Genomic DNA, 16,497 nt, shown 5'->3' on the forward strand with positions numbered 1-16,497 from the left:
TCTTATTAGAAAGTAAGAGAAAGAGACAGTAAAGCACAGGCTGCGAGACATGTTCTTTGGTATTAAAGTTTCGCTGAGTCAGTGTTATAAACTAGCAGCCTAAGACAGGCCTGCCATATAACCATCCAAAAAAATGTCTGCATAAAGTGTTGTAAAGTGACATATTTCAAAGTGTGGGTGTGGGTGTTGTGTTTGTTTGTACGCCACAGAGTGATGGCCACTATCTGCACCTTTCATCAGAAGTCAGTCAAGTGTGTTGAACCATCTCTCTCTCTGGAGGACAGATCCATATCAAATCATAATAGATGGCAATGCTATTTGAACAATGAATCAAAGCTGAAGCAGATCTGACAGTGGAGCGGAGACATATCACATTTGACAGGGGCTGCATTGGAGGACAGCAGGTCACATGCACACTCACACAAACACACATGCATGTGCACACACCAAAATAAACAAGCACATGCACGCCAGGGCAACTTACTGCAAGTCTCTGAAAGTCAAGTCCATTTCACATTGTCGTGGCTGCTTTCATTCAAAGGATTTTCATAACGATTGATATGAGAGCAACCAGGTCTAAGCTGAGTCAGAGTTTAACCCTCTCTTTGCCATCCTCTTCTCAGCATCAGTCCTCCACACACCTTTGTAGACTTGAATGATTCAAATTCTGATTATTTTCTTTATGTGAATAACTTTGCTCAGTTCACTTTAAAGATTTCTATTGATCATTTAGATATTTTCTTTTGAAAATGAGAAGTCGAAATTTTCTAAAGCAAATAAATTTTGTACACTATATCTACACTTTTCACGATGTCATGTTGTGATACTCTGAACTATCGTATTAGTATAACTATAAGAACTATAAGTATTAGATTCAAAGTAAATTCAGTGGGTGTGTGGTTTGAGCACAAATTTGGATCTTTAATTGAAGCACTGAATACAAAGAGAAAGTATAGATCAAAAGCTGGAGTCGCGTGCAGTCCTGAAGCCAGTGTCAACAAAAGATCTTTGGTTACACACTTCTCTGACAGGAATGTGTCGCTTCTTCTGTGTTCATCTTTGGGTTTCCCTGTAAAAGCTCTGCTTAAGGTTTGATTAGGTCTGTAACCACTAGTCTGCAAAGTCACTTTTTTCTTTTTAAATAATTTTTTTTTGCTTTTGGCTGTAGAGAAACATAATGCTGATCAGAAATCCGATCATACAGTTGAAAGTATAATCTGATTCCTGAACCTCTGCTGTGCTGGTAATGGACCAGAGAGTTGACTTCCAACCTACACGCAAACAAGCAGGAATCCCTCTAACCTTTGAATCTGTTTGTTTGATAATCATCAGGGTACATCCAGATTACTTTATCACATGCAAGTTAAGCACATATTTAACACCTGCAGCATTAGTCCTTGTAATATGTGACTGATTAGTTACAGCAATGTTTAGTGAAAAGCAAGTGAAGCGCCTGCAAATTACCTGATATGTCTGAGTACTGTAATCTTTCCAGATCAGCAGTTCCTTTCTGTAGCAGATTGACTTGACTGTAAGCTCGCTCATAGCTGGCGACTAGCTTTGACAGTCTGGACAAACTACAGTGATGAGTAAATACAGAGACAAAATGTCTGAATTTTGCATTTCATTCACCTTCCGTTCGGCTTCCGAGACACTGAATTTAGATTTAGACACACGATTTTAGATGATTGTAAATAATCCTATCAACTCTGCTGGCTTTGGTATCAACTTTTCAGATAAATGTTTCCCTCACATACTCCTGCTTTCATTCTTTCCTAGAATATGTGTTTGTGAGTCTGTGTTTGTTTGAGTTTATCTCTGCATGTGTTGACTTTGACCTCTGAGGTTGCTGTGATGAACTATCACAGGGTTTAAGTATCTTGTGAAGTAGTTGCTTCTTGTTGTCTGAATTTGATTCAATTATTCAAGGCCTGTTCCTCTTTGACAGACCTGATGTATTTATAGATGTTGGTCTCTGCTTCTGACACTTACACAGCAACAACAAGCTCTCTGAAGGCTCTTCAACAAACCAACCAATTCTGAGGGAGAGGAGGAGTAGAAAGGCGGTAGAAAAGCAAAGATATATGAAATACATGCTGAAGTTGTGCAGCTTGAGGCTAAAACAGAATTGGACATTAAGTCCAAAGACAATGTCACAAGCTTTCTGTGCTTCTCGTTCAGGAAGTCTTATTTCACTCTCAGGGGGAGGAACCCAAAAGTCGTTTAACAAGAAAATGGTGCTGAGGAATTTTTTAAAATCTGTCTGCACAAAACGGACCATTCAGGAGTCTTTTTAATTGTCTCAAGGTTTAGATGAGAGAGATGCCAGTTCTTGTCAGTAATTCATGGTGGAAAATGGACAAGAGGAAAGAAGGACAGACAAGTTCCTTCTCAAAGTCTTGGAGGAAGCTGAAAGGACAGAACTGAAAAATGGACTGTTGTCCAGTCATGGTGTCAGATCTGCCTGTGGTGTGTAGCAGGATAGATGGAGTGGTAACACTTGTGAAGGCAGGTCCAACCAACTCCAGGTGTCATGAGCTGTACTGGGGTAAGTCCTACCCCAATCTACACTGTTCACATCAAAACATTACCAGATGCCTCACTTATAGTCACAGTACATGTCATTTTAAAGTGATGTTGTAGTGTAATCACGAAAACATAATTTTATAGATGTGGAAAATTGCAATATGACTCAACTTGAGGAGGGGGAGGAGGGGAACATCCGGTCTGATCTCTGATAAAGCCTCACAACCGTTCACTTTATTTTGATATCAAAATGGTTCACATGAAGTTTGTAATTGCAGAGAAATACCTAATTCATTTTGGGCATGTTATTTTTTGAGCAGGAACCCCAGAAAGACTCCTAGGGTCGAAAAGCTTCATGTAATAGAAGAGTAAAACAAAGGTTAAAAAGAAGAATGCAAACGTTTCCATTTTAAGAATAGGATGATCACGTCGACACATTCAAGACTGACAGGGAGCATGATCCGGTGCAATGAAAACATCAGAGCTGAAAACGATGTGTCACATGAATATTTTAAATGAACTTAGTCAACTTAAAGCTCTTCTCCATGTCCACTCGCAGGGTTAGTTGAAGGTCTTACCATTCATCCTCTGCTGTCCTTTTTCTCTTGTATCTCAGCCACATCTACCTGCACAATTGGAAAGTTTTTTTTTTTTTTTTTTTTTTTTTTTTTTTTTTTTTTTTTACCATCCTATTCGTTGATTCCTACTGGTGTTTCTCTTTTTAATTTTACATTATCAGTCAAAAATTTAGACACACCTGCTCATTGAAAACAAGTGGATGGGTGTGTCTAAACTTGTGACTGGCACTGTACGTACACACACGTCATGGATTTCTAATTTCTCCCAATATTCAAGTATCCCTCTATTGTTCTTAATTAGATAACACAAGAGAGATCTGTCATCTGAACATATTGGTTATAAGGGAAAATGTTAATCTCTCACACTTGATGGCTCTGATTAACTCCTCTCTTTTAGTGCTTGCATTATTGAATTATGTCTCCTATTCTGTTTTATAGAAAGCTTGTCTCCTTAACAGACCATTAGTATTTGCAATGTCATTGTCGCGCTTTGATCAAAGGCCCTTGGTCGACCGTGACGATCCTAAAAAGAGGGTATTAAGTTTATATCCGAAAACGGGCTCTGCCCTCACTCCCTTTCTTTTTCTCCTCTCTCGTTACTTAGTTTGTCTCTAGGTTTATACGGCTCAAACACTTAAATGAGCTCTCTAGCAAGATGAGCCTGCACTCAGCCGAAATGTGTGTTTATGTATTCTGACATATCCTATTGGATCTGCACAAATAGGCATTGTCCTCAGTAGAAAAGAGGTGAGAACACTGTGGCACTACTAAGAATCAACATAAGGAGGAGGTTAAGCAGATGCTCAGGTTTAGTTTTGTCAGTGGTTATAAAAATCAGTATTTTGTTGGAGCAGAGCAACAGTATGGAAATGCTTTAATAATTTACATGCAGTCACAATGGGCTGATTTTCAATCACAATTTCTGATGTGTTGAGCTGCCTAAAAAAAAAAGAGAAAAATATGTGTAAGAGAGCAGTTTTATTGGGAATTCCGCAGTATAGATTTACACTTAGACTTTACTGTTTTTACAAAAATGTACAAAAGGTTGGAACTTTGTAGCCTATGTGGACTACCTAAGCCATTTGAGTCTAGTTGAGTGCCTAGATGCAGGAGAAGGGATTTAGTTCCCAACTGTATTATCTGGGTGTGTTTGTACAGCTTTGAGAAGCTCAATTTCAATTTTACTAAAATGGTTACTTCCATTTTTTTAAGTCTGGTTGTGGTCATACTAACACAATAATTTGATATTTCTAATGTCATGTCCTTAGTGTAGGAGTACATGAAACCGCAGAGCTCCATGCCATCATTGTGGGTTTTAAATGATGACATGGAGCTGTTGTTCTGGTTGATTTGGCCATGACCAATGACACTGTGGTGTCAGCATGTAGGCATCAATAGTACAGACCCCAAAGCAACTCTATGTGTTGATGATGCACTGGAACAAACATACATTTGTCACATCAGTTAAAATTAAATGCCTCTGATTTCTAGGTTGAAATTGGTTTGTAGAAGCTTTCCAATGAATGATTCTGCTTGGTTTTCGTTAGTTGAATCAAACTAAAAGCTACTATGTGTTTCTCTACTTTCACTAAAACTCTTTTTTTCATGAAGTGGCACAGGTAGGATATTTCTTTCCATTACACTGTGGGTTATGCTGAAAAAGAAGTCATTTGTACAACATGTGTTCCAACTTTAAAGGCTAAGCTATTCAATCATCCAACAAACAGTAGTGATGAAGTCCAGTACAATGAAATTCAGCTATCGAAGCTAAAGATGGTTGAAAAAAGAAAGTTAGCATCGACGCTCTAATGAATGGGTTGAAATTACCTGGACATGCATGCGGTGGAACTGTAAATAAAAAGAGCTGTATATGAAGAGAGGATAAATGAATTAAATTAATTATTATAAGTAATATTGAGACCATATAGTTTAAAAAATATAATTTGCTTTTATAAAATGTTAAGGATTATAACTATAACTATAACATTTAGATGGAAAGCCTAGTTCTTTCACTGATTTATTTGGAAGTCAATCATCATGACTATTCATGTGACTTGTGTACCAGTGTTGTCAACTGTTGCCTTCCCTCCCCTAGTTTAATGCATTTCAGTATAATATATGACCCCCCCCCCATTTCTGCTCTTTCATTCTTTCTCTGCTTTCTCATCCTTCTTCTCATCTCTATAGTTCATTAAAATAACCTATAAAATTTCATGGAGTTTGGCTCAGTATTCTTTGATGTTGAATACTGTCCTTAGAAATCCAAGTACGATACATGGTTTACTTGAATTCCCTCTGTTTGCGGAACAGATAAAGATTGAATTGAGTCTGCTTTTAGTCCATCTTTTGTGCTGAATTTCTTTCCCTTCAGTGTTCTCTCTATCACACTGTCATATTGTGATTATGACTAATTTCATCCTGCATTGAAAAAAACACTTTTCTATCTAAGACTAAGGGTTAGAGGAAAAGAAAGTTACAGAATAAGAAATATAAGATACTGGTCTGTCTTCTGTGCTTTTTAGAGGTGGGGAAGCTTTGCATCCACCTCAGCAACTCCCAGTTAGATCTTTGTAACAACTGGCACATTATATGACAGCACAAAAGAGAAATAAATGATTATTCTGTCTTCCTACTCCACTGCACCCCACCCCCTCCTTGTAAGCAGTGTGACTCTTAGGAAGTTTCACTTGAGAGTCCAGTATTGTTCTGATTAATTTAAAGAGTGTTTTAGTATTCAAGGTGTACAGAGCCCTCTGGGTTTTCTATACCCTGTATGTAGTCTTCTATCCACAGGGTTAAGAAGGTTAACACACCCAATACAAACAAGGAGGCAGACAGAGAGCAAAAGAAAAGAAAAGAGGGGGTGTGTGGGTGGGTAGAAGGATAGAATTAAAAGTCAATGAGGCTCACTTGATAAGTGTGTGTTTGCGTTAGTCTTTGTGCATGTTTGTGTGCAACTCTGGTAAAACAGCATAGGTTAATTCTCATTCAGCAGGGTTCACTGTGTGTCCATGTTGGTTTGTGTTTCCATTCATCTGTGTGTGTGTGTGTGGGAGTGTATGTGTGTGTGTGTGTGTGTGTGTGTGTGTGTGATTGGTTCTTGCGTCCTTCAGACAAGGACAGTGAAAGAGTTACAATCTGTCCAGAATGGAGGGGCATGATAGGCTGAAAAAGAGGTGCAGGCAGCAGAACTCTCAGAAATGTAGCCTGTTAACAGAGTGATAGAAAGCGTGGCGTATAACTTGACATGCTAATAACACATTTTATCAGAAGTGAGAGTCAACAAACAAGTTATTCTCACATTTTCATGGTTGAATTATTGCTCATGTGATAACACATTTCTCTCCCTACTGCTCTCCTTTTTTCTGCTCCGTTCTACGACAGTCCCACTTGAAATACAGGGACCTGTGCACAGACTTGGTAAATCTGAAAATTTAAACGGAGATTGGCATCATTTGGATTAAATCTTTGTCCTCCCAGTTGAACATCCCCTGCTTTTAACCCACTCATCCGTCATGATCTCCATTTAGTCAGAATTTAGTTGCTCCTTATACCATGTAAAGTTATCTGATCTGAGAAGACCTGTTATTGGCCAAAGTCTGAAGTTCCATTTTCAAAAGCCTGAAAAGAGAATTTGTTGATTTAGTCAGGTTTTCTGTCAGCATATTTACCTCGCAATCTTCGGAAAAAAAGGTTACTATAGATTTTCTTTTGCCCAAAGGTGTTAGTTAATTTATTATAAGTTATTTAGTCCACCTTTGAGTTACAGTATTTAGTTTTATTTATAGATTTCAACAACATGATCAGGCAACAGAATCCCTCTAAGCACTTGGCACAAGTCTGTTCCGTACTGCTGACCTGTTACACAAATTTACTATTTAGACCCTTTTACACCCTTTAAACTCCAGCACTATTTCTTTCTATCTGTTACTCTCTCCTGTAACTCTGTTACTTTCTAATCAGTCACTAAGAATCAGAACTGAAAGGAGCCAAACGGAACTTTGGTTCATGTGCCTGTTTGAATCTTGTTGGATTGTAAGCACTGATAAATGACCTGTGGTTTGTATTAGATGTCACCTCTATGAGGTTGAGCACTACATTATACCTCCATCCGCACGTTTCTTTACATCCTAAATTTCATGAGACTGTGCTCCATTTTCTTTCAAGTGTATTTAGGATTGGCTGTATAGGTCCTAAAAAACCGAGTAATGCTTGAGTTACTCATCAGATCATATTGCATCATGTTTGCAACCCCTGGTCTTCACTGTCTTCACGACTTGAAACACTCTAACTGACAAAAGTAAAAGCAGTGCTTCTGTTTTATACCTCTTTGTAACAGTAACCAAGTAGGCCAGCCTGTATAGATATACGCCACCTTATTGAACAGTGAACTGGCATGCTGTGTAGTCCTCTAAGCAGATGCTGTAATAGTACTCCTGCAGTGCTGAATGTTCGACATAGAGTCGAAAATCTCAATACTCCAATGAAGCAACTTCCCTTTCTTTACTCATGCTTTATTGAGTCTGCTCTTTGTAAATATGGCTACCACCACTCATACACAGTTTCTTTAAGGGAAGACCAACAAAATAGCAGATGTTTCAAAAGAACATATAATAACTGTAATGACCTGCAATAAGAGAGACAGAAATGGGGGGCAGCTCCTAAGAAGAAAATCATATATTTCTTTCCTTGACATCTCTCATATCCATGTCTTTTACACAGCTCTAAAGAAACTTTCCCTGTGCTCAAATTTTCCCATTTTTTTCCACATTCTATACATTTTTCTGTGGACTGTAGTAAATTGCTTTGATGAAAATGCCATTTACTTTAGACTCTTCGTGCTTATCAACTTGCATTCTGAGGCCACCTCCTAATGCACACTCAGGCAATTACGTATACTTCAGATTGTTTTCAGAGGAAATTACCTTCGTCCCATCCTCTCTTTCTTTTCTCTAAATTCTATTATATTACTCTGCAATTTTGTTGGCTTTTATCAATAATATCTCACGAGTTTGGATTAAAAGAGGACCTACATAGTTAACCTGGACTCAAACAACAAAACGTAGCCTTAACCAAACTTAATGTATTTCTTTAACATGAAAAAAAAAGTGTGTACACATTTGTTTAGTCTATACAGGATAATAGCGATTATAATAGTTATCACTTTACAGTAAATGTCATTTCTCATGTCTCTTCTTGCCTGCATTTGTGTGTGTGTGTGTGTGTGTGTGATGGATGGAAGTAGAGTTGAGGTTATCTGTGCTATCAGAACCCTGCTTTTAGATGCTCCAGGGCTGCACAAAATACATGACAGCTGTGATGAATGAGCCACATTTTACACTTTTAGACTGCATCTGATATCACAGGGTGCACACATACACATGTAGTATACGTACACAAATGCATGCACCACACACAATACGGTCCGTGTGTACATTTACTCTCACAAACTTTCCATATACACCAATGTTTAAGGCCTTTTTTGTCATAAATAAAGCTCAATGAAGATGAACAAATGTGTGTATGCGTTTGTGTGTAAAAGTTAGAGACGGTGATATTTGGGGGAGAAAGTTCTCGATGAGAGAGCAGCATTTCATTACCACTTCCTTTTTGTCTGTGCTAACAAAATGTCACATCTTTCCTCCTCAGACTGGACACAAAGTAATCTTCTAACCCACATAAAATACCATCCAGCTCTTTGGTGACCTTTCTTTCCCCCTTGCCTCTAATAATTGATCCTAATCACTTGAAAATAAAAATTTAATTTTTTGGGTCCTACAAGTTTAGTGTTTTTTTTTTTTAATATCATCATCTATGTTCTTTTGTTTTAAGCTTAAACTTTAATGATATTAGATTGTATGAAAGTAATAATTATACAGTCAATTGATTTGACCTGAAAATGACTTTAGAGACATATACACACATTGCTCAGCTTGTCCATTGTACTCCAGTCTTGAATGTTAATGTTGCTCAGTTTGTGTCTTGTGTTGGAACCTCTTACTGGCTCGTCTTCTCTCACCTCATTTCACTATCTGCTCTTGACCACTTCATTTATGGAATATGGTAAAAGCTAAATGGATTACTGCCAGATTTGGCCATGTTCATGACATATACATACATGACATATGTTTTTTTTCCCCTGGAAACTTTAGTAGCAGTACTAGACTGGCCCACTCAATAGAAGTAGAGTTATTAGTTAGCACACACATAAGTGAGAGGAAACCAATATAAAGGGGACATGTGACAAAGTTTTTAAAGGCAATTTTGAACCTCACATCACCACCATCCATGTGATGGTCCCACTCTCACAGCCTCTTCCAATTAAGTGTTTGTGTGTGGCCTCAAAAGGTCACGAGGTGCTTAGTCAGCAGACTGTCATTTAGTGTAGGTGCAGCGTGTATTATTAGAATGGGGGGAGAGCATCGATCTCTATCAGCACTTACATAAGATAAATCCTCACACTGACTGAAACCATGCACACATACTGTACCTAAACGCGCACATTATTATAATTGAGCTCCCGTTCTAATATGGCCGTCTTTAAAGGAAATACTGAGGCAAAATTATTTTCAAAAAGATTGCCATGGAACAATTATAGTCTGGTAGGTTATGATAAATGAAGCATGCTAATGATAATTACTTCTCTGTGGTAGCTTAATTCCTCTTTCTGCTCATTTAATTAGATTAATGGTGACATTTTTATGCTAACATGATAGAAGCTCAAACAGACGCAGTTTTGACATTTGGGGTATTTTGTGAATTTGTTTAGTCAGCAGCAAAACTAAATGCATTCTTTGGAAAAAAAAAAAAAGTTACCTGTGTACTTCTCAAAACATGCCTAATGCATTCTTGGGACATGTTAGCTGACATTGCTTTCAAGCACCTGGCCTCTTGTGTTAAATTAAAGTGCTAGTCCGTTAACAAATCTGTGAATATAAGACATTGTGGCGGGTAAATTAAAACCAGCATTTTTATCAGTTGAGTTGATGACATTCGCATTATAAAACTTTTAATTTTCCACCCAATGTAAAACCAGTTGTTCCCTTTTAGACTTGCCTTTAGGCCTTGAAGTCAACTTACAAAAAAATGAGGGATTCTATGGAAAATCTTGGGGTTCTTTATTTGTCATATTACTTTAAAATGTATTTGATTTGTTTTGCAGAGACTCGGGAGGACCGCAATAAGAGGCTGTTCAGACACTACACTGTGGGATCTTATGACAACTTCACCTCATACAGGTACAGCTTGTGTCTCCCTGCTTCAGCATTGTGCAGGCCACGTGTGGTCGTGTCTGCTGTGCTGCACAGACTCTGATGATCGTGTCACAGATCGTTTCTTTGCCATGACGGCGTTAATAAAGTCCATGTGAAAAGGTGAAAAAGTGCAGTGAAGTTGCTGCCATCTAAAGGAATGAAGCAGTCAGTGTACTCAGCTCTGACTCTAAAATACAAAAGCAAACTATAAAACCAATCTCAGCTTTTGTCTGTATGCATGTGTGCACTGTGCAAACAGATGTTTGATATATGCTCTTCATGCACGTGTTTAATTTAAGTGGCTTTCACCAGAATCTTCTTGATAGGCTTGTTTAAACTTCTAGGTTTTAACTCTCTGTGCTGGCACTGTATGTTTTCCTGTTCACGTCTAAAGATAACATTTATTGAGTAAAGTTGCCTCTCTTCTAAATCAGGTATGTTGGCAGGAAATTGAGTTGCAAGCTGTTTGGTGTTATGTAACAATGCAAATTTCCACTTTAAAGCCCCACTTTTCAGTTTGAAACACAGTTAATCTGCGTGAGCATTGTTTCCACCATCTCTATGTCAACGTTGCTTAAAATGCCCACCTCTTAGATTTGTATTTTTTTCCCTTTTTTCTTTTCCAGATTACCCTAACCCTGTTACCAGAGTACCACACTTGTTGAATTTGCATTACTAAAACTGTTAGTCCACATTGTGTAGGGTTCGTATTTTCTTTGAAATGAGAGAATTAGTAAAGAACTGCTGTAGAAATGGACTCCACACTATGATATAAGCACTGCTTAAAATCAGTAGATCACAACTACAAACTGAGATCTTGGGGGAAAATCCAAGATAAGACTCTCCATATAAACTATCAATTGCACATGTCACCATGAGGCCCATGTTGGACAGATATTTATGTTGTACAGTTACTCAGATCTGAGCTGCAGTTTGTGGAATATTAGAATCACAAGTGTCAGAGGGCAGGTTTATTTTTGAGGAAACACAAAAGTATGTAGTCTTACATCAGTGTTTTTCTAGATATGTAGGTGGATTCTGAACGAGGAGAGTGAGGACAGTGCATTAATGCAGCATTTAGGGCCATAGAGCGATAAGGAAAGTGAAAGTATATATGATAAAAGGGTTTCAAGGGTTTGGACAAACACAAAGTTACTTAGTGATGTTTAACCAACACAATTTTCTGTGCTTGATTATGAGTACAAAAATGGATAAATAGCTTTTATGATGCCAAACTTTTAACCTCCTGCAGAAAGGTTGGTTACGAGTCTTTTGGCTCCATCAGCCTTGATAAGTCTGAGTGAGTAGGCATGTGACTGAACTAATGACACTGCAGCTACCATCCAGGTTAAACGCCACAGCTCAATATCTACCTTAGCAAAAGTTGTGGCTTTTGTAAATGCATTCAGGATTTAAACTGGCAGCAGCCCTTTCAGTCTAAGTACGTTGTAAAGAGCATATGAAGACATGCTGCAATTTATTTTTGGTGTTTATGCACACTCGATTCAAGCAAATGACTCTTTTATACATCTTTCAGGCTCATCGAAGAGTTTATTTTATTATTCTGCATTAGACATGAACCAAATGATGCCCCCCCCCTTAATTTAATTTTACCTCCCATGTTGCTGTTCCCATCTATTTGGGTTGATGAGAGGGGCTGGTATTGAGAATAGCTTTGCACACAAATATTTGCTTTGCCCCTCACAATCACAGTTCTTACCTTGCCTTTGGCTTAGAGGCTTTTACAAAGTGCATGCTTAAAAGAATTACCCTAAAAAGTGCACAAAGCACCTCAGGCTAACACCACCAACCAGTCTCCACCCCTGAACACTCAGCAAAATCAGACAATGATGAACTGCTTCACTTACTTTTGCACCCTATTTTCTCTGTCATTAGTCAGAGCACAACATTGCTTCTGAGCCATCTCTGTCGGCTTCTCTCACAAAATCCCTCAACACACTTCTCAGCTGAAGTCTCATCTGAAGGATAAGCCAGAAGATTGATTCCCTCTTAGGGTTTTTCCCAATGATACTTCAGTCATGAGGATCACTTTCCTCTGCCCATTTTCTCTCACACTCGCTCTTGTTCCTTCTTGCAGTACCTGTTTATGTCTTCTCACAATGCTTGTACAACTCCTGGGAATCCTGAGCTGTACTGCCTTGCTTGGAAATAAACACAAGTGTGTATGTTCGTGCGTGTTTATGTGTCCCACTTTTTAACCCCCAATCGACGACCCTCTTTGCTCCGCTGCCCTCACTCCTCTGTCTTTGTCTGTGTGAGGATGGTGTTGGATTCTTACCTGCTGTCCCTCTGCTTTTTCCTCAACAGTGACTACATCATAGAGGAGAAGAATGCTGTTTTACAGAAGAAAGAAAATGAGGGGTTTGGTTTTGTCCTGCGGGGAGCCAAAGGTGAGCAATATGCACACAGATGCACACCTTTGCCAAAACATTCACATTCGCTGCTTCTTCGTTTTCGATATGTGTGTCCTGGTCTCACAAGTAGAGAGATGGTCTGAGTCACTGAGTTCAGCTCAGTCAGTAGTGTGACTGAGTCAACAACGCAACCAGCTTTGATCAACACTCAGCTTATTTACTCAGATGCACTCAAGCGTCCGTGTGTGTGTGTATATGTGAGAGAGCCTATGTACCCCCTCTGGTGGCGTCATCCTTGGCTGATCTGTCAGCTAGCTGTCCCATCTGTTCCTCGCACATGGCATTGAGCATTAGTAGAGACACACTCCTCTCTCCCATTTCTATTCCTCAAATTTGTGCTTAGCCTATCACTGTTTTTGTTCCCCTCTGGTCTCCTCCACCCCTTTCACATCCTTCCTGTCCATTATCCTCTCCAAAAACTGTCATACCTTCCGCTTTTTAACCGAAATCGCCTTTCAACTCATTTCCATCACCACAAATTCATTTTACTCACGCACGTGCCAGCTCCCTGCTCGGGCTGGTAACCATGGAAACCCCTCTCAGGCAGCTTGCCGGGAGTCTGGGTGTGCTTTACTGCTCCATCACTCACAACCATGAATCTTGGCTCACCTCACTCTCTTTCTCCGTCGGTCTTTTACTCCCCAGTACTCTTAAACACAGACACACTGCAGTTCACTTAATGGTCCTCTGAGAGTTCTCATGTGTCAGTGATTTAGTTGGAATTGCTCCAAGATTAAATGGAGTTTCTGATGGCACACTCACTTAACAAAATATACTTGTGGTTACGTGTGCATTTTTTAGATATATGTTTTAGTTTTGTAAAAGAAAGTTTATGCAACAGTAATGTTGTTTGGGTACAGCATGCAAAAACCAGTATATCCACTCAACACTATCAGTGTTCCTGCCTAATGTACCTGGACATCTTTAGTCAAGATGTACAACTGAACAACAGTTTGGAAATTTAAACAGTAAGCATTTTCCGAGTGTTCTTTGCAGATCTCTTTGGTGATCTCGTTTACTGTTTTACTGCGTAAAAAAAAATAAGTTACAGATCTTGCTTTGCTGTTCTGGGTGTGTGTAAAAACTCAGTGTTTCTTCTCAGCTGAGACTCCCATTGAAGAGTTCACCCCCACCCCAGCGTTCCCTGCCCTGCAGTATTTGGAGTCTGTGGACGTGGAGGGAGTGGCCTGGAGGGCTGGTCTTAGGACTGGGGACTTTCTAATTGAGGTAATTAAGGACAGCTCCTCTCTCATGTCTTCATTTGTAACAATGTCCCTGTTGAACAAGAGGAAGATGTCCGTTAAAGCAAACGTGATACAGCTGTAGAGCTTTGCCGCATTTCCTGAACGTACAGTAGTTCTCCGTGCTCCTGTTCATATGGTTTTGTTGAATTTTGTATTTGCAACTAAAACTAGATGTAACACAACTTTCACCATTTGGAATTCATGAGGAAACATTTGATAAAGATCGTCACGATTTGCAAAAATAATCTGTGAGAGTGAAAATTTTGATCATGTTGAACTAACCGAAATTTGCTGCACAATTAAAAGAAGCAAGGCTGCACTTGTCTTGGTTCTCATCGTGACTTGATGTATCGTGTCCAGGTAAACGGCGTGAACGTCGTGAAGGTGGGCCATAAGCAGGTGGTGTCCTTGATCCGGCAAGGGGGCAACAGACTACTGATGAAGGTGGTTTCTGTCACACGCAAACCTGAGTCTGAAGAAGTCGTTCGAAAGAAAGGTAAAGACAGGAGGAATAGATTTAGCAACTTTTTGCGCTCCCTTTTTAAGATAATTAATTGTCTGAAATAATATAGATGCAAAATAAATCTTTTCACTGACCCTTTGTTTTTGTTTTTTACTATGAAATATCACAACACATGCTTGTATTAATTTAAATGTGAAGGCACATGTGAGCAGCTACACAAATATACATTCAAGTGTAATTTTTTCAAGACTGGCTCAATCATTACTCAACTTACTAAATAATTCAAATAGAACATGTTGCTCTAATTACTGTATTTGTCGAATGGCTTCGTTAAAGTATGGTTCATCCTCCAAGTTATTTTGAATCACACGAGTAATTCCTCTGAGGACCCCTGAATGTTGTGATGTAAGGGCTACATGTAAGTAGGTGAGAAATATACGTGTTTTTGTTATCTTAGCAATTTCTACCACTTTACCCTGCTGTAAATTTTTTGTAGTTTCCATGTCAACCACAGTTTGCCATTACTCAGCTCCCACATGGTTCCGGCACAATGACCTGCTTACACTACAGTTGTGTTTGTTTGTGTGCGTGTGTGCGCATGTGTATACCCATGTTTAAATGCACGGTAGAGGGTGGTGTGTGCACCTCTTTTCTGATTACGGGGATACGGAGACAGTGATGAATGAGTTTGACCCAGCTTCACTGGGACAGTGCTCTATCAACTAAATCCTGCCACTCAGTGCTTTGTGGTCTCTCTTAATCTCTCTGTCTGTCACGCTTCCAGTGGTGATCATAGACTCTATGAAAAGAGGCCCATTGAGGCTCTCCATGTGAGTTTCTTTCACACAGTCCAAAGTCACACATTAGGTTAACCGGTGATTTTAAATCAACTGTGGTTGTTAAAGTGTATTATGTTTAAGCCCTGTGATGGACTGGTGACCTCTCGGGGCTGTGTCCCTCCTCTCACCTAGAGGCAGGTGGGATAGGCTTTCAGTTCCTGCAGCCCTGAACAGGATAAAGTGGAATAGATAATGGATGGAGAGTGTTGTGCATGTCCACATTAAAATTAGTGTGTTCATGAGTGGAGTTCATGTTTTCTGTGAATTTTGAACAGACTGAGGCAGTTATTAACGGTCTAACAAAAGGTGAATGCAGCTCTCAATCGCGGCATTGAACAACAGTCTTGTCGAGTAAGAACGTGCCATGCTGAATTGTGCACACCGTACAGTGATTTACACACCATGCCACTGCATTAGGACAATTATAGTCATGTAGTTATCTTAGAAATGGTTCCAAATGTCTAGTTATAGTCATGTAAAACTATGCAGCAACACTCCCACAGCAGACAGCATGACAGAAACTGACGAAAATAGCGTACCAAAATATAGGGAGGTTTGAGAAAACAGCTGAAAAGAAGTGAGAAAAGAGTGAGGCCTGCCAGCTGAATCTGAAGGATGTAATAGTGCAAAGTCGTCCATTGACTGACACTGCCCTCACCCGTGCTATGCACTGCTACTAACCATGAGTTTGATATTGTGCTCCGAACACCAGACTGTCAGACAGCTGCCAGTCTGTTTTCTTAGTTTCTGTTAAGTGTATGACATGTTGTTGTTGTTGTTTTTAGATGATTTGAAGTTGCATTTTTCTTCACCCTTTGCTGAAGTTACCTTGTGTTAGAGTGATATTAATTGCAAGGTTGAAGTGTTTATCACTGGGCCAGTGCACGCTAATATGCTCTCATCAATGTGTGAAAATGAACAAATAAAGGCTAAACAGTAAAAACATTTTTTTCTACAACATTTGGATTTTGAGTACCTTGATGGTTAATGATAAAAGAGTTAATTGCAGAGTTGTGTATGCATCTGCTCAGATGGCTGCGGGGCCCATGTTTCATTACTTCATATCGCTCCATAACACTATATACTTTATAAGGAGGATAGTTCAGAGGAGTACGTTTGAAAATTTGATAAAAAATGAGAAATTAACGTAAACTAATTC

The 16,497-nt window shown here is 39.1% G+C and overlaps 1 protein-coding gene across 6 annotated transcripts in view; it reads left to right on the plus strand.

The window, feature by feature from the left end:
- The window catches only part of shank3a (SH3 and multiple ankyrin repeat domains 3a), a 161,307-nt gene that overhangs the window by 129,774 nt on the left and 15,036 nt on the right, over positions 1 to 16,497 (plus strand). For all 6 annotated transcript variants that reach the window (XM_075469684.1, XM_075469685.1, XM_075469686.1 and 3 more), the window contains exons 14-17: positions 10,267 to 10,342; positions 12,686 to 12,768; positions 13,895 to 14,019; positions 14,397 to 14,532. In XM_075469684.1, coding sequence (XP_075325799.1) covers positions 10,267 to 10,342; positions 12,686 to 12,768; positions 13,895 to 14,019; positions 14,397 to 14,532 — 420 coding nt within the window. The remainder of the gene's footprint in view (positions 1 to 10,266; positions 10,343 to 12,685; positions 12,769 to 13,894; positions 14,020 to 14,396; positions 14,533 to 16,497) is intronic.

This window comes from Odontesthes bonariensis, chromosome 7 (genome assembly GCF_027942865.1).
Source record: "Odontesthes bonariensis isolate fOdoBon6 chromosome 7, fOdoBon6.hap1, whole genome shotgun sequence".
NCBI lineage: Eukaryota > Metazoa > Chordata > Actinopteri > Atheriniformes > Atherinopsidae > Odontesthes > Odontesthes bonariensis.